The 18075-nt window shown below is 48.3% G+C and overlaps 1 protein-coding gene across 1 annotated transcript in view; it reads left to right on the top strand.

Moving 5' to 3' along the window:
- STK10 (serine/threonine kinase 10) overlaps positions 1-18075 on the top strand; it is a 381616-nt gene that overhangs the window by 253191 nt on the left and 110350 nt on the right. Inside the window, exon 4 of the mRNA XM_086931586.1 lies at positions 17102-17251. Coding sequence (XP_086787712.1) covers positions 17102-17251 — 150 coding nt within the window. The remainder of the gene's footprint in view (positions 1-17101; positions 17252-18075) is intronic.

Below are 18075 nucleotides of genomic sequence, written 5' to 3'. Positions count from 1 at the left end.
AATTTGCGAAATTGTACAAAACCCTCGCGAACTGGCAGAAACCCGCGCAAACACAAAAAAAAAAATTCGCGAGAATTCGCGGATTTTGCGGATTGCGAGTTCGCAAATCCGCAAAATTCGCGAACGCGAGATTCGCAAAATTCGCCCATGCTTACAACTAATGATGAATATGAAGTTGCTGTTTTAGGGTGTGCAGGGCACTCGGGTCCGTTAGAGTGAATAGAAATCAGTCCCAGGGTAACCATAAGCCTCTGGGGACCTCGGACTCCGTGGACACCGAGGAACCCTATGAGTAACCAGAAGGTTTAGGACCTAAGACTAGGGAGAGGACTCGTGAATGTAAGGGTGAGCAAGGACAAAGGGACATTCATGGACATGAAGCTGAGCGTCCATGAACCAGTGGGTGAGATGTAGTGGAATAATGGAGTTTCCAGTCCTACACAACGTTACTTGCTCTTCAGGCTATAAAAGGCTTTATTTGCCACAACGTTTTCCCAAAATGAATCCCCATCTACTAACCCTACAATGCTTCGCGAAAAGTAGTAAACTGCAAATGTGGGCCACATTTTTAGGTGGTTGGGGTGGGGGGGAATGCCAGAGGCATAACCAACACCTTGCACACCCAGCAGTGCATGGGGCCCCCCAGTCATCTATACATAAAGGCCGGCTCCCTCCACTTGTCAGCTCTTGGGTAAGGGTATTGCAAGGGGACACCCTCTCTATTCCTTGCAGGGGGGAATCCTAATGTTTCTTAACGCTACTTGGGGGTGCCCGGTTCTATTTGTGATCCCAGTCTGGCTATGATAGATCTTGCCACTCCAGTAGCATTGAGGGTGATACTGACTCAATGTCACGAGGACAGCAATATAAGGCAAATAGCCATCAACCCGGCTGGTTACAGCCGTAGCAATATTTGGAGAATTGCTATCTTTCCAGTTAGCTGTGCTGCATGTCCTGTGGCCACGAACTCCTGCCTGATGAGGAATCCGGCCTCTGTGCTGTCTTTCATCCGTCTCATGATTGAGAACACGCATCCCAAACAATCGAGCCGCCCATCTGTCACTGAGCTGCTTTGGGATTTCAAGAATTCACTCAAATCAGGGAGGGCGTGGTCAAAGGGTGTGTGATGCCAGTTTCGCCGCCACTGAGTTATCTGTAATTCCAGTGGCGGGCACCTTCACCCACGCTCTGCCTCTTCCTCGTCTCCATTCCACCTGCCTTCTTCCTTGTACTTTAACAAACGCTCCGCCGATTTTTTTTTTTGCTAATTCTGCTTTTCAGCAAACCAGGGTTAATTGTTGAAGTGGGAGAATGACTGCCATATTTTTTCAAATAGAAGAAGTTTGGGTTCAAGTGTCCTCTCCTCCTATCCACTTTTAATAAATTAAGAATGGAGGATTGTGGGATGCGGTGATCTGAGGTGACCCAGACTCTCTCTTGGCGATGGTGGACCTGAGCACAGTCAAATGCCCCCACAAGATAGCTTCATTTTCCCCTCGCCCGTGAGGCGCAACGAAATGATGGGCCTGCCAACTCACACAGTGCCTCTTTGTGACTCGTTCTTTCTTTGCTTATCACACGGCCTCCTGGTGTGGAGCCAGTGTCACACAGTGAGCAGTAAGATGAGCTGGAAACCCTTGTGCAACAGAGGTTTACATCTTGTATGAAACTGCTTTGCATTCTCTCCTGAGGCTGAGCCGGGAGGCTACGTTTTTTTAACTTCTCTGTCTGATTTTAAAACTGTTGAATTATCCCCCGTGTGTCCTTCCCCCCTCCCTTCGCGCTTAAGCTGAAATCGCGCTATCGACACTGTGGCATCTTATGCTCTAGATATTGCCACTTAATCTGTCTATAGCGATTGAAAAGACAAGGGTGTTCATACCTTTATGATTTTACCCGTTCCCCAGACAACGAGCAGACTACTTGCTTAGCTCTTCACTGTGGGTGTGGCCGAATTACGGGCCGTCACCTGCGGGGACTGGGTGGATTAGGGTAGCGGCCATCTTGGTGAGGGCTCGCAGTGCACGTCGCTCGGACGACGGCATAAAGACAGGCAAACACGTGAGCCATTTGACTGCTTTGCATTCTCTCCTGAGGCTTGAGCCGGGAGGCTACGTTTTTTAACTTCTCTGTCTGATTTTAAAACTGTTGAATTATCCCCCATGTGTTCTTCCCCCCTCCCTTCGCGCTTAAGCTGAAATCGCGCTATCGACACTGTGGCATCTTATGCTCTAGATATTGCCACTTAATCTGTCTATAGCGATTGAAAAGGCAAGGGTGTTCATACCTTTATGATTTTACCCGTTCCCCAGACAACGAGCAGACTACTTGCTTAGCTCTTCACTGTGGGTGTGGCCGAATTACGGGCCGTCACCTGCAGGGACTGGGTGGATTAGGGTGGCGGCCATCTTGGTGAGGGCTCGCAGTGCACGTCGCTCGGACGACGGCATAAAGACATACGTCAATGGCTCCACGCAGCGAACGCGCATTGCGGGCGCGCCGGAGTCAAGTCAGAGTCAAGTCAGAGTCAAGTCAGAGTCAAGTCAGAGTCAAGTCAGAGTCAAGTCAGAGTCCAGCCCGTCTGCGACCGACCGGGGCGCGGGGCTGGACTCCATAGGTCCTGTCCCCCATTAACCACAGTGGTTCCTAGAAATAAGAGCCATTTTCGCCACTACTCAAAATCTGACCTCCTGATACTTGGTAAGACACCTTCTCCCAACTGCTTGCACTCAATAGACCCGGAGTCTTTACCCGCGTTTTGTAACATATGCCATCAACCACTCCCCAAGCTATGCAATACACCTGGTAAGACAATGAACCTAAAAATGCTATTACTTAATTGTAGGTCCATGACTAAACATAAAATAGAAATCCATGACCTCTTGATTAACAAAGACCTTGACGCCTTGTTTCTTACGGAAACATGGCTAGATGAAGCATCCTCCCCTGATATCTTAGACGCCATCCCCCTCAACTACAGTCTTCTAAGAATTGATAGACAAAGACAACGGGGGGTGGATTAGCAATGATTTGTAAAGAAGAATTAGAATGCACATTAACTAAAATAACAACTATCGATAGTGAGTGTGGTAGATTTACCATAAAACTAGATCCAACTACCACGATCACTGGTTTACTTATATATAGACCCCCTGGAGCGGTGGTGTCTTTTTGTAGCCAACTCATTGAATTAGCTACTCAGCTCGCCATTAGACATAAAAATGTAATCATTCTAGGCGACCCCAATCTTCACTTAGAGGATAGTAATTCCAGTGAAGCTCAACTTTTAGTGAATGCTTTTAATTCTGTAGATCTCAAACTTCTCTCTACTACTCCCACCCATCAACAGAGTCATCTATTAGACCCTATCTTTGCAAATTGGGAAGGTATCAAGACTTCTCCCCCTATCCCACTAATCTGGTCTGACCATAGCATGGTGCCGTTTGAGATAACTAGAAAATACATAAAAAATACACATACTAAACTTCCGCCTCACAGACGCCGGAATTTAAAAAAATTCACCCCTGAACTTTTTAAAGATACGCTAACTGAGCAACCCCCTTTAACAGGGAACTCTCTACAAGAGGTATGGGACAACTATGAATTTTGGTTAACAAAAGCTTTAGACAAAATTGCACCATGGACTACCAAACCACCAGCTAGACAATCCAAAAACGCCCCCTGGTTCTCAGAGAAACTCAAAACTGCTAAAGCCCTATGTAAATCTATAGAACGTAAATGGAGGAAAAACTATACCCCGGAACTCAAAGAAAGCTACAGAATCGAATTGAAAAAATATCAGAAATTGGTAAGAATAGAAAAAAGTCACTATTACAAAAGCAGAATTGAGGAAGCCAAGAACCCCACGAAAGAGTTATTCTGCATTTATAGAGAAATCACCATTCCTTCACGTCTGGATACTAAAGATACTTACTCGACGGAGATATGCGACCGGATAGCTGATTTCTTTGTGGAGAAGGTAGAAAAAATCCATGCCACCTTCTCAAGCAGCTCTAACATAGCTAATGACAATGCAGATAATCAAAGCTCCCTCTCTCACAAATCCTTATTTACCAGATTCAGGACTCCTAATAAACAGGACCTAATGAAAATTATTAATGGAATACGCTCTGGCTCCCCCATTGATGCCTGCCCCCCGGAACAATGTAAGGTTGTCATGGAAAACATATTAATAGATCAAATCAGTAACATGATTACCTTATCGTTCCAGGAAGGCCACGTCCTGAAAAGCTGGAAATCTGCTCAAGTAATACCTTTAAAAAAGAAACCAAACATCCCTATTTCTCAATTTCAAAATTTAAGACCGATCTCGCTTCTTCCTTTCTGTGCCAAAATCATAGAAAAGGTGGCAAATAAACAACTCATGGAGTTTCTGGAGAAAGAAGCCCTCCTCCATCCCTCCCAGTCAGGTTTTAGATCAGGCCACTCAACCGAATCGGCAGTCCTGTACTCGACTGAACATATTCGGAAGATGGTGGACGAGGGAGAGACAGCAGAGTTGTTCCTATTGGACCTAAGTGCAGCGTTTGATACCGTGCTGCACTCAACGCTGCTGTCTCGGCTCTCGGACATAGGAGTAAAGGGCCTAGCTCTTACCTGGTTCCAGTCCTTCCTGACTGACAGAACGTTCCAACTTCATTGCCCACCCTTTAAATCGTCGCCTCGCAGTGTGAGCCATGGGGTTCCACAGGGCTCTAGTTTGAGCCCAACATTATTTAACATCTATATGGAACCCCTGGCACACATTGCAGAGGAGTTTGGGGTGGGCATTGTCAGCTACGCTGACGACACCCAGTTGGTGTTTAAACTAACCCCAGACAGCAGAAAACTAGCCATCAATTTCTCAAATTGTATGTCAGCGATAGCCACTTGGATGAATTATAACTGCCTCCGTTTAAATGGAGACAAGACAGAGGTGCTGATAGTAGGAAGAGATGTCTCTGTATGGTCTCATGCATGGTGGCCCAGCGAACTAGGTGAATTGCCTACTCCTGTGGAGACTGTGAAAAATCTAGGCGTTATGCTGGACGCTGACCTCTCTGGCAAAACCCATGTAAACAAGGTGACAAGCAAATGCTTCGGCATATTAAAAGTGCTTCGTAAAGTACTCGATCTCCTGCCCACCGAAGCCAGAAAAACCATAGTTCATGCTTTAATATCACCTCATCTGGACTATGGTAATGCTCTCCTGTTAGGCCTGAATCAGAAGGGACTGCACCAATTACAATGTGTTCAGAACTCAGCTGCGTGGCTGGTGCATGGTCTTCCTAGAAAAGCCTCCACCAAAAATGCGCTAGTCAAACTCCATTAGCTCCCTATTAAAGAGAGAATTATATTTAAGACTCTCTGCTATGCCCACCGTATTGCCCAGAATAGAGGCCCCGACTACCTGAAAAGTCTCATTACCATTCACCGCCCGACGAGAGATTTAAGATCGTCGGGCATGATGCTATTTAAAATTCCTCGCATCACAAGAGCTAAAATGGGAGGAATGTCTTTCCGCTATTTGGCCACTAAACACTGGAATGCTCTTCCGATCCACTTGCGGATGGAGCCCTCTGAAATGAGATTCAGAGCAAAATTAAAAACTCACCTGTTCCCTAAATAGTAATCCCTATGCTGAGTTTCGGCCTCTTTTCCTTTGGATTGTTTTGCACTTGCAGTTAGCGCGGGGATACACAGTTTTGTGCAGCCAGGCGCTTAATAAATGTTTTATTATTATTATTATTAACCCATTGTCCTGCTGTGATCCAATAGGTCCAGGGCCGACTGGCCGTAGCAGGCAACAGGCGTTTCCCTGGTGGTCCGCCAGGGTGGGGGCTGGGTTTGGGCCACTGGGGACCGTTTTTGTTAATAGGCCGGCAGTATCGGCCCCCTGTAACAAAATCAACTAAAACCGGCCCTAAAAAAACAGCTCCTCCCGCCCCTCCTTGGGCCGGCCTAGCAGTTTTCCAGGGCTGGTTTCGGTTACCAGTCCGACCCTGATTTGGGCTCCGTGGCGCACCGCTAAATGATTGGGCCCTCTTGCAAAGTGTTATGGGTCTCTGCGTCTCCCATATCTCAAAGATATTTATTGTGTTTGGACGGAATGAGCTCTAGTTAAGGGTTGCCTCATCTCCAGCTCCGCAGGGCCTACTTTATACCCCTATTAGGGCGTCACAAGCTCCCAAAAACAGGGGCCTTGACTCAATAGGATTTCGTTCTTGCTGTGGGGCACGATAGCAATGCCTGTTTAAGCTGTGCTGAGGATCCAAAACCACTCTCCCTCTCCAGAGCCCTAAACCATCCTATGCCACATATGCTCGATCCAATGGGGAAAATTGTAGTATGGTTGACAGGTAATTCGTATTTATATAGCATGTACTACCCCATACAAGGCACTAATGCACTTTTCAGCATGCAGCAAGCTACTCCAGAACCCAAAGCGACACCAAAGGGGATGATGGACGAAGCGCTTGAGCAAATCAAACACTCACCCCCAGTCAATTGATCTGGGTTTAATCCATCATCATTCTTTAGCTCACTCCACCACCCCAGTTCAGACATGGCCATATGCAAATCAGTCTGACCCTGTGCCTATTGGGAAAAGTCCTGCCCGAACTGCCAAACCATGTCTTACCTGGACCGGAAAAAAGCATCCTGGGACCGGTTTCGGATTCATAATCCTCATCAGCCAGGCTATATTGAATCCAATGGTAGAGTGAGCAAGGGACCAACGTCTGGGCATACCCTGCCAACTTAGGGCGAACAAAGTGATAACCAGATTAGAGGAGGGAAAATATGGATTGTTGTTGGGAGTGGTGGACATGTGCACCTGTTCTTTAGATGAATAGGAAAAAGAGAAGAATTTGGAAAGGGTTATTTGGAGTCCATAGTAGTAGGAGAGGTTTAGGATGCGTTGGAGAGTGGGGGTAGGGGGAATAGTCTGACATTGGGTTTAGGGTGGATGAGTTCTATAGTAGATATTTGCGGAGAGTTGTTAAAGGTTTTTTGCCTTTGTAGTCGACTCACCCCCACACATGAAAAGATATAGATATTTAGAATTGTTAACACATACAAATATGAAAAATAGTAATCCAAAGGTGTAACATATTGAGGAGGAAATTTCCCTACTGCCATTACATTTTATTCCTCTTAGTATTGTTTGAGAAACGACTTCATAAAAATTGTTATTATTGCATGTTAATGTCAAATTAGAGGACGGCGGGCCAGTCGAAACTACTGTGCCTTAAGCAAACAGACAGAAGGCATTACGACAGGGCAATAACTGGGTTAGGTTGCTTGTTGGTGCACTTCACATATTTACTGGTTTAAATCCTGCCTCAAGCCTCTTCCTGAGTTGGCGCGTCCAGTCATGAATAACCCCCTGCAGACCTGCCAACTTGAAAACATGCCCATGTGAGGAGGGGGTGGGTCTTTGTGCAAAGAGGCACACTAATTCTCACAAATCCTCCTCAACCCTCTCCCAGAAAAGGATAAAAAACGAAGGGTTGCTCAGGCTGTTGCAGATGCCCTGGGCTGTTTTCACACCTATAAAAGGACATCAGCAGTTCAGACTCCAAAGACGAGCTGGGAATATACTCAGCGCAGTGGTTCTAGCTCGTCTTCCCTGCCACTGTGTGATATTTTTACTTTTATTTATTTAGTGTTTTATAGAGTGCGAACGTGACCCGTTAGGGTATCAGAGCGCTTACAGAGTTAAGCAAGATGTTTACAAGATAATTCAAGATAGACAATATCTGCTGCTCACCGGGTTACCTTGTGAAAGGGAGCTGATATCGTGTGACTCGTGGTGGCACCATGTGAGTTGGCAGGTCTGCACCTGCACTTCTCATCTCTTTGCATGCACCATCCTCAAAGATGGGGAACTTGATTAAGTTATGGCGCGGACTGTCTCATTCTGCACTGAAAGACGCACCAGCTATTCAGTCCTTGAGCCCATCTTCATCTGCATTTTTAAAGAGGTGCCATACCCGAAGTGGGGTAAGGGTCAGAGTGTATTGTGAGTGTGAACCTATGTGGGGGTACCTAGAGGGTCCTTGGCGTGCCGGTGACCCACCGCCGTCAAATGGCACCATCGTGGAGCACACTTACTGCACCACTTCCTAGGTAATGTACAATTAACAACGTTGATACTACGTCACTAGAGCAGGGTCAAAGGTAATTCTAATTCCATAGGGCCGGCCCCATTTAAATGAAGGAATTTCACTATGAAATCATGTGGGACAGAATCTGTAGGCTGCAATCAGTAATATAGAAGGGTCTAGCGAATTGTTGGTTGCACTTTGTTTGGCATTTCCATGCTAGAGAAAGTTAAACCCCCACAGCACTTTCATCATAGGACCAATGTTGGCGAGCTGGGCTGACCGTCAATCAATCAATCAATCAAAGCATTTATATAGCGCACTACTCACCCAGAGGGTCTCAAGGCGCTAGGGGAGGGGGGTCCGCTACTGCTCGAACAGCCAGGTCTTGAGTTGCTTCCTGAAGGCGAGGTGGTCCTGGGTCAGGCGGAGGTGGGTCGGGAGGGAGTTCCATGTCTTGGCGGCGAGGTAGGAGAAGGACCGCCCCCCTGTGGTGGCTCTTCGGATGCGGGGGACAGCGGCGAGGGCGTGGCCGGTCGCTCGAAGCTGGCGTTTGGGAGCGTAGAAGTTGAGGCGGCTGTTGAGGTACCCTGGGCCTAGGTTGTGTAGGGCTTTGTGTGCGTGGGTGAGGAGACGTAAGGTGATTCTCTTGTTGACCGGGAGCCAGTGCAGGTCTCAGGTGTCCGGAGATGTGGCTGCGACGGGGGATGTCCAGGATGAGTCGTGCTGAGGCGTTCTGGATCCGCTGGAGTCTCTTCTGGATTTTGGCGGTGGTTCCGGCGTAGAGGGAGTTGCCGTAGTCCAGGCGGCTGGTGACGAGGGCCTGGGTGACTGTCTTCCTGGTCTCGGTGGGGATCCACCGGAAGATCTTACGTAGCATGCGCAGGATGTTGAAGCATGACGAGGAGACGGCGTTGACTTGTCTGGTCATGGAGAGGGAGGAGTCCAGGATGAATCCCAGGTTGCGTGCGTGGTCTGTTGGTTTGGGTGCGCTGCCTAGGGCGGGGGGCCACCAGGAGTCGTCCCAGGCGGAGGATGAGGATCCCAGGATGAGGACTTCCGTCTTGTCCGAGTTCAGTTTCAGGCGGCTGTTCTTCATCCATTCGGCTACCTCTTTCATCCCTTCGTGAAGGTTGGCTCTGGCGGTGGCGGGGTCGTTGGTGAGGGAGAGGATCAGCTGGGTGTCATCGGCGTAGGAGGTGATGTTGAGGTTGTGCTGGCGTGCGATGGCTGCGAGGGGGCTCATGTAGACGTTGAAGAGGGTTGGGCTGAGCGAGGAGCCTTGAGGAACGCCGCAGATGACTTTAGTGGCTTCAGATCTGAACGGGGGGAGGCGGACTCTCTGTGTCCTTCTGGCGAGGAAGGAGATGATCCACTCCAGTGCCTTCTCCTGGATTCCGACGTTGCTGAGTCGCTTCACTAGTGTACGGTGGCAGACAGTGTCGAAGGCCGCGGAGAGGTCTAGGAGGATGAGGGCTGCTGTTTCTCCGTTGTCAAGCAGTGCTCGGATGTCATCGGTGGCTGCGATCAGGGCGGTCTCGGTGCTGTGGTTGGCCCGGAAGCCAGACTGCGAGAGGTCGAGGGATCCGTTCGTCTCGAGGAAGGCGGCCAGCTGCTTGTTGACGGTCTTCTCGATGACTTTTGCAGGGAACGGGAGCAGCGAGATGGGGCGGTAGTTCTTGAGGTCGGTGGTGTCGGCTGATGGCTTCTTGAGTAGAGCGCTGAGTTCGGCGTGCTTCCAGCTCTCCGGGAAGGTAGCGGTGTCGAAGGAGGTGTTGATGATGTCTCGCAGGTGGGGTGCGATGACAGCGTCGGCCTTGTTGAAGACTTGGTGAGGGCAGGGGTCGGTCGGAGATCCGGAGTGGATGGAGTTCATCGTGCGGACGGTGTCTTTGGTGCTGATCGGGGTCCAGGCGCGGAGGGTGGTGGTGGGGGTCGGTGGTTCGGTCGTGGCGTGCGTCGGTTGAGTGCTGAAGCTGTTGTGTATGTCTGCGATCTTGTTGTGGAAGTAGGAGGCGAGGGAGTTGCAGAGGTCTTGTGAAGGGGTGATGTCGTTGTTTCCGGCGTTGGGATTGGAGAGCTCTTTAACGATGTTGAAGAGTTCCTTGCTGTTGTGTGCGTTGTTGTCCTGTCGTTCCTTGAATGCAGTTTTCTTGGTGGCGTGGATGAGTTGGTGGTGTCTTTGGGTGGCGAGCTTGAGGGCAGTCATGTTGTCCGGTGTTGGGTCTCTGCGCCAGGTTCTCTCGAGGGCTCGGCAGTTCTTCTTGGAGCTCTTGAGTTCGTCGGTGAACCATGGGGCTTTCTTGCTGCCGGGTCTGCTAGGCGGGGTCCTCAGGGGGGCGAGGTCGTCTGCGCAGTCGCTGATCCACTCCGTGAGGTTGGTGGCCGCTTGACTGGGGTTCGTTGCGCTGGTGGGTGGGTTCTTGCTCAGGGAAGTCGCGAGCTGGTCGGCTGTGATCTTGTTCCAGCTTCTGCGTGTAACCTGTTGCTGGTGGTGGTGGATCGTGGTCCTTCTGAAGCTGAAGTGGACGCAGCTGTGGTCCGTCCAGTGGAGTCCGGTGGCGTGGCTGAAGGTGATGTCCTTGTTGGATGAGAAGACGGGGTCGAGTGTGTGTCCGGCGTAGTGGGTGGGGTGGTCACCAGCTGCTTGAGTCCCAGGTTGGCGAGGTTGTCCAGCAGGGTGGTGGTGTTGTTGTGGTTGTTGTTGTTCTCCAGGTGGAAGTTGAGGTCCCCGAGGAGGATGTAGTCAGCGGAGAGGAGGGCGTGCGGGCTGATGAAGTCGGCGATGTCCTCGCTGAATTTTGTGCGTGGTCCCGGGGGTCTGTAGATGAGGGTGCCTCTGAGGGTGGTCTTGGGGTGGATGTGGACCTGGAAGTGCAGGTGCGAGGGTGTCGTCGATGTTGGTCGTGATGCGGATCGTGTTCTTGTGGATGATGGCGATGCCTCCTCCGGTCTGGTTGATGCGGTCCCTTCGGATGATCTTGTAGCCGTCTGGGATGGCGATGGCGATGTCGGGCGCTGAAGAGGCGTTCATCCAGGTTTCCGTGAGGAAGGCGACGTCTGGTGAAGTTGTGTCGAGCAGGTTCCAGAGCTCGACGGTGTGTCTGTGGACGGGGCGGGTGTTGAGCAGGATGCATTTCAGGTGGCTGCTGCTGTTGCTAGTCTTGGTCTTGGTCGGTGCTGGAGTAGTGCAGGTCCGGATGCAGGTGAACTTGCAGGAGTGGCAGCAGAAGGGTCCGTGGGAGCGTCTGGGGGTGGCTCGGTAGCAGCCCGGGATTCTACCGGCGTTGAGTGCGTGGAGTTCGGTGGCGTCGTAGGTCCGGCGGGTGGGCTGGTTTGTGCGGGGGCCAGGGGTCCTGGCGCTGGGCGCGGTCCAGGCGCGGATGGGCGCAGACGGGCTTACCTTTGGCGCACCTTCGCCGCTCAGTCGGCGCTCCCGCTGCGCGCGTCCGCTGCACGGTCGCTCTGGGGGCGTCATAAGAAGGGGGGCGGGTCAGCTGGGCGGCGGTAGCAGATCGGCCAATGGGCTGGTGGTGGGCGGGGCCTGTGGGGAGCAGAGGCGGGAAAACTGGCGAGCGGGCGGCTCTGCTGTGGCTGGGCCGCTCGGGGGGGCAGGAGGGCGTCGGCGGCGGAAAAGGCGGCAAAAGGCTTGCTTGTCAGGAGCAGGAGGCGGCAGGAGGAGCAAGGGGGTGACCCGGCCTGGTGAGAGGCGCAGCATTCATTGATGGTGTATACATTCCAACAGGCCCGATTCAGGTGGTAGACTCTTGGTTTTTTAAAGCCCAACATGACTTAATTTTAGCAGACCCAAGCCTAAAATTTTTCTGTTTCAATGTTACTCAATGAGGAAAGTAAATTCTCCACATTTGTTGCAACCTCCCTCTTTCCGGTTTCGAAATATTGGCATTTAGGATGATGCAACATACAGCTGCAATTATGCCAAAACTGCAGTGCTTTTTATCATCATGCTTGAGCATCCCTGAGCAAGGCAAGTTCTTTCTCCTTGAAATGTAATGTGAAAAAGTCCAGCGGTGTCTTCTTTAGCTGTTTCTTCCCGGTACCGCACCAGGCTGGTCCCCATGCAGACGCTGCTGGGACTCCCTTCTGACCCTCTCATTGATGCTTCCCTAGTGCGCTCATAAAACTGTTGTATGTCCATTGTACCTTCTCAAAGAAAAAATCTGAACCATACACCTATCAAGCGGAATTTATATCTGCTGTGCACCCCATAGTCCTCACCCATGCGTGTGGGCGTGCAAGCACCCCTCTTTCTGATCTCATCACGGGGACACAGAAATCTGACCAATTAACTGCAATTCTGGAGGACTCTCATTGGCTCCCTCTTGAAGCTAGAACTATCTTTCAAACGGCCTAGATTACACTTAAAGTTGTGCTTCCGGACTCTCCCAGCTAATCAAATAATAAACTTGCGTACCTTTGCCAGCATGAGAAACGGAAGGAAATCCATCCTTTTTGGAAACCAGGGGCCGTAATATGTATTGGCACGGTTTGCGCTCAGCCATCTTTGAAATGGTGCGCCGGGCGCAAACAATACCACTGCGCCCCTTTAGGGTGAATGCGCTGCCCCCAGGGCAGCGCATTTCGTGTGAAAACAGGGAGCAGCCGCTCCATGTTTTCACAGTCGAGGCAGGCCCGGACTGGCCGTTGCGGGCACCGGGCAATCCCCCGGTGCTCCGCAAGGTTGGGGGCCGGTTTTTGGCCCTGAGGGGCGTTTTTGTTACAGGGCCGTTTTTGCAGCATAGCTGCAAAATCGGCCCTGTAACAAAATCGGACGAAAACCGACCCCGTCAAAGAGCTCAGTTGCACCCCCAGGGGGCCGGCCGAGCACTTTGCCTGGGCCGGTTTTGGTTTTCAGTCCGGCCCTGAGTGGAGGCGGCACCCGCCTGCACTTTCAAAGGGGTTTAGAGATCCCCATGGAGGCGGATGCAGTCATTGACTGCACCTGCCTGCAAGGGGATGTCTGGGGGGGTCCATGGGACCCCTTTTACCCCTCTGCAGGGAGCTGCTATCAGGAGGCGTACTGATAGTGCGCCACCTTTTAAATGGCACACTGTCAGTGCACCTCCTGAGTGCTTCTTTGACTCTGAGCTCGCGTCTGTAATATGGGACGGGGCAGAGTTAAATGAATTCTCTCATTTGCATAGGGCACGCCCCCGTGCAAATGAAGGAACACCCTCTGTTGATAGTGCTGGTGCATTAAGTGCACCAGCCCTATCGGTATTATAGAATTGGACACCAAGCGTCTGCGTCCCCTTCTACAATACCAAAGTGCCTCGGGCGCGGAAAGCAGGAGTGAATGCCCATTGCGCCCCCAGGGCTCCTTATGTAATACGGCCCCAAAACGACAAAGGCAGAAATATAGACAAACCTGATAACTATGAATAAACTTCCCAAATAAAAGAGAATGAACCCCAATATTTTAGCTTTTTGTTGAATTGAAAATTGACCTCCTCAGATCCCATAATTTAGAGGCAATTACCTCTAACTAGCACATTAGGTGCAAAATTAAACTCCCCAATATGCAGTTAATAATTTGTTGCAAAGATATTAGATTCGGATTAATACACGTCCGATTAAAAAAAACTAAATGTAGCTCAAAGTGTTGAAGCATGCAGAGATATTCTATCTTTCCTGTAATGACCTATAGCTTGATAAATGTTAACATTATTATCTCCTTTTTGCTGAACGCGGTTCCTTTTGAAAACTAAAAGGGAAGAATGAAAAGCCAGTTTTTGTTGTTTGAACTGCAGCCATAATGATGCTCAGGGAACTGTCTTTTATTATTATTATTGTTATTATTATTAATAATGGAAATTTATAAATAGCGCAACTAAACCCGTAGGCATCAAGACGCTGATGATGGTAAACAGAGAGCTCAAAAATCGCCTAAGGGGGAATTAGAGATAGGCTTCTTGAAATAAACAGGTCTTGAGTGCTTTGCGGAACAAAGTGTGGGAAGAAATCACCTTGAGGTCATTAGGGAGCATATTCCAAAGTCTGGGTGCAAGGAAGCGAAAGGACCTTCCGCCCCATCTGACCTTGGCTATATGGGTGACAGCAAGCAAGCTTTTACTGGAAGAGCGGAGTGCTCTACCAGGGGTGTAGTAGGCCACCAGAGCGCGAATAGCCTCCAATCCAGACTCATTGAGGGCACGGTGTGTAAGGCATACAGCCTTGAAATTAATCCTCGCCTGCATGGGGAGCCAATGCAGGTTTTTTCTGATGGCGGTGCCCGAGGAGCGTTTAGGGGCGCCCACAACAAACCGGGCAGCCGCATTCTGCACAGTTTGACTTCTGCAGCGGTGATACCGCTGGCACATGTGAACTGTAATAAGTTATTACAGTTGAGCAACTACGTCATTTGCTTATTACGGGTTACCAGAGCTGTCACAAGTGGATTTTGATGGGGACATACGAGATAGGTTATAATAGATGGCTTGCAGGCGCCAATGTGTTATATAAATATACTAGCACAATAGAAATAAATATTCTTTATCCTGGATCTTCTCGTTGCTTGACAGAGGCAGCCCATGTCATATTTCATGTCCGCCACTCACACGTGCCTTCTTGCCCACAGAGCTATAGCCTGCATCACAGGGGTGGCAGAGTGCATCTAGACCGGGTGTTATACTATGTTTTCTGATCAGCCCCAAAAGCTAAACTATAAGCGTTAGTGCAAGGAACCTAGACCTGTGTGATCCTAAAACCCCAAAACCCAACATACAGTTCCATCATTTGTACAGCGTTCTTGATGCCATAATAGGCGAGTCAACATTGCTGGTGCATGCTCCATCCGTTGTCTCACCAGGTTAATTCTCGTGGAATGTGACCTCTCTGGAAGACTCCCCAGTTGTCTTCTGGTCCTCAAAGAAACCAGTTATGATCAAGAGTTGTGCTTAATGATTCGAAATTATTGCCTGGAATTAGAAAGTAATCTACAACAGTGGGCGGGAAAGCTGTCCTTGTATCTTGTGTGGGTTAGGGAACTGCGTTAAACTCTCTATTGCTAGATTTGTATTTTTAGTCTCTGTGGCCAGAGTGAAAGAAGTGCCTCTCACTTTCACATCTTCTATTGAGCTTTCCCTGCTGCCAAATAACAGCGGTTTGGGGAACTTCTGTGTTTTTTTTTTTATTGTATCAACCAAGAAATTGTGCTATGTGTAAATATTGAAAGTAAAATAAAAGCAAAATCAAATTAAGGCTTTTTTAGCATACCAAACCTAATCCGAATCTACAGTCTTTATCGATTAATACATGTCAGTTAAGAATTCATTATGAACAAATACAAAGAATTACTCATTGATGGTTTTTTTCCAAACCAAGGACCACTTTTTTCATCGCAGTTGTTTATCCTATGGCAGTGGTCTTCAAACTTTTTTATTCCCCCCCCCCCCCCCCACCCCCCCCCAGTGTAGAAAAACAATTCGCCGGGCCCCCCCTCAAAATATTTCACAATTATTTTATTTAACTGCCAATTTTTAAATATGTCTAGACTTATTTAAACATTGCAGCTAAGTTCTGTCACTGTTTTAGAAATGCAAACAAATACATGATTTCCAAACATACTATTACGGTGAGGCAGGCCTTATTAATGTGCAACGGATTCAGTGTGGTTATTCAAAATGGCTGTGTGGGTCTTGGAGAAAATTTGAAGTCCCTTCCCTTTTGACACCTTCTCCCAGCCAGGATTTAAATGACAAAGGATGTGAAAGATGGCCCATTACAGATGTGCTTACTGCTGCTCATTTTTTTAGGCTGAAAACAAAGCATAATTTTTCTTTTGGCCAGAGCCTTGCGCCCCCCCTGAGATCACTAGAGGCCCCCCTAGGGGGGCCCGCCCCCCCAGTTTGAAGACCTCTGTCCTATGGTAAGTGTAGGTTGTTAAAGTTCTAGATCTGTTACACCAAAGTCATGTGGCTGAGTGACTCGACCTTTTAAATTGTATACTAGGATAGACCTCTCAGTAAATATTTGTATTACTCTATAGGCCAGGGCACTTGTCATTTACTTCCCAAGGAGTTATAAGTGTTAACCAATGACATATTATCTCTAGAACGGCGCTTCCCAAACTGTGTAACTTTTTTAGAACAACATACTTTCCTAACCCACCTTGCTTTCATCGACATTAGGCAGGTGATGTTGCTACTGTAAATAATCAGGTGGCTGTGCACTGTCATTGACAGATGGCACATTTTCTATTGAAATAGTCACGGAACTGGCACAGTCATAGAGTTTTACTAATGATAAACTATATTGCACATAAACAAAAATGTGTGGAAATTGTGTTTAAGTGAATATTTATCATTTGTGCCTCACCAAGTGTCTAGATTCTGTTAAAATCTTTAATTACATCATACTTCAGAATTACAAAAAGAATTGCTGAATTTTCATTCACCTAAACTACTGAATGTGTACAGTTCATTTACAGGTACCTCTTCTTGTGTGTTGCAAAAATAAATGACATCCTACAGCCTTTCATTTCACACTTTGTACGGCAGCAAGGTTGTCACATAATTTACTTTACTTTTCGATCTCTGACTGCAAAGTGAAAGAAATTAGCAAACACCAATCCTCATATTAAAAAAACAAGCTGCAATTTCTCAAAAGATATATCCTGACATTTGACATCTGTCTTTGAAGCGCAGCAAATGTGACACGATAAATACAGAATTTAAAGTCTCTTTATTTAATGCTTGGATTTTCTCAACCCACCAAAAATCAGCTTGCAACCCACTGTTTGGGAAACACTGCTCTAGAAAATGAATTGACACCCGCCAGTGAACGTGTTGTTTGGAAGGGTGGATCCTACCGGGGTCTAGCGTCAAGGTACACAAATGAGATGGCATATTTCCGTAAAAAACTGTTAGGCCTGCAGTTTTTTAGGAAGAAACTGCACGGGCAGCCCTTGGTAGAAAAGCCAATTCGTTTCCGATGACCTCTTTTAATGGTTCTTTTGTGGTTCGGTCTAATTGCAGAGCTGGACAGAGGACTTCTTGAGCCCCAGCTCCGAGTGGTTTGCCGCCAGATGCTGGAGGCCCTCGCTTACCTGCACAGCAAGAAGATTATCCACCGCGACCTGAAGGCTGGCAACGTCCTGCTGACCCAAGATGGGGACATCCGACTAGGTGAGTAGTAGAGACAATATTTCAGTACCTAAGCCTTGGAATATTGGTATGCTTTACAGATAACCCATACCTCTGCTGTTTGTATGGCGTGAATAGCACCTTTTTGTGCATTGACTCTGGTAATGCTTTGTGTTTTGTGAGAGAAAAATAATAATTGCGTACAAGTTCTGTACTAGAATTGTATTGGTAGAGACCATGTAGCACATAAGTGGTAGGAGCATCCATGCTGTTCTTCATTATGATACGGATTACGCTTTCAAAATGTAGTCGCAGAAAAAGCAAAAAGGGCTGGAGATTAAGCTGAGAGTACCTGCCGGCTCATCAGTGCATCCCATGGTGAAATCATCTCAAGTTTATGAAATAGCATTGAACGTTCACATAGCCGCCACTGAAATGTTTGACAGGGCCATTTTTGTCGTAAACATTCATTGTTGATAGCCTGAAGACCAAACTAAATTTTATTCCAAGGTGTGTCGAACTCGGTCACAATCTACATTGTTCGGCGGGCAGGCCATCAAATGGCCTACCTGGTCCATACTGCGGCATCTACTCGGGTGTTTATTTCGTGTATACAGCTCCTTACAAGCTTTGCAATAATTGTGCTCTAAAAGCGCTTTCACAAACTAAATTTTTTTTAAAACAGGTACGCTGTGCCACTTCAGCTTCTATATGGGGTGGTTTAAGTACTACTTACAATTTAAAAGGCTTCATGTCATTAATGCACTTTTTTTTTTTTAATATCCATTGGACAGGAAAAAAGCTTAAGTGAGCGAGGTCTTTTCTTAAGTACTTACATTAACAGAAGGTTGAACCTGCCGGAGAGC

This window comes from Lissotriton vulgaris, chromosome 7 (assembly GCF_964263255.1).
Source record: "Lissotriton vulgaris chromosome 7, aLisVul1.2, whole genome shotgun sequence".
Classification (NCBI taxonomy): domain Eukaryota; kingdom Metazoa; phylum Chordata; class Amphibia; order Caudata; family Salamandridae; genus Lissotriton; species Lissotriton vulgaris.
Note: the sequence above shows the minus strand (reverse complement) of the source record. Positions and strands in the feature narration are given on the sequence as shown.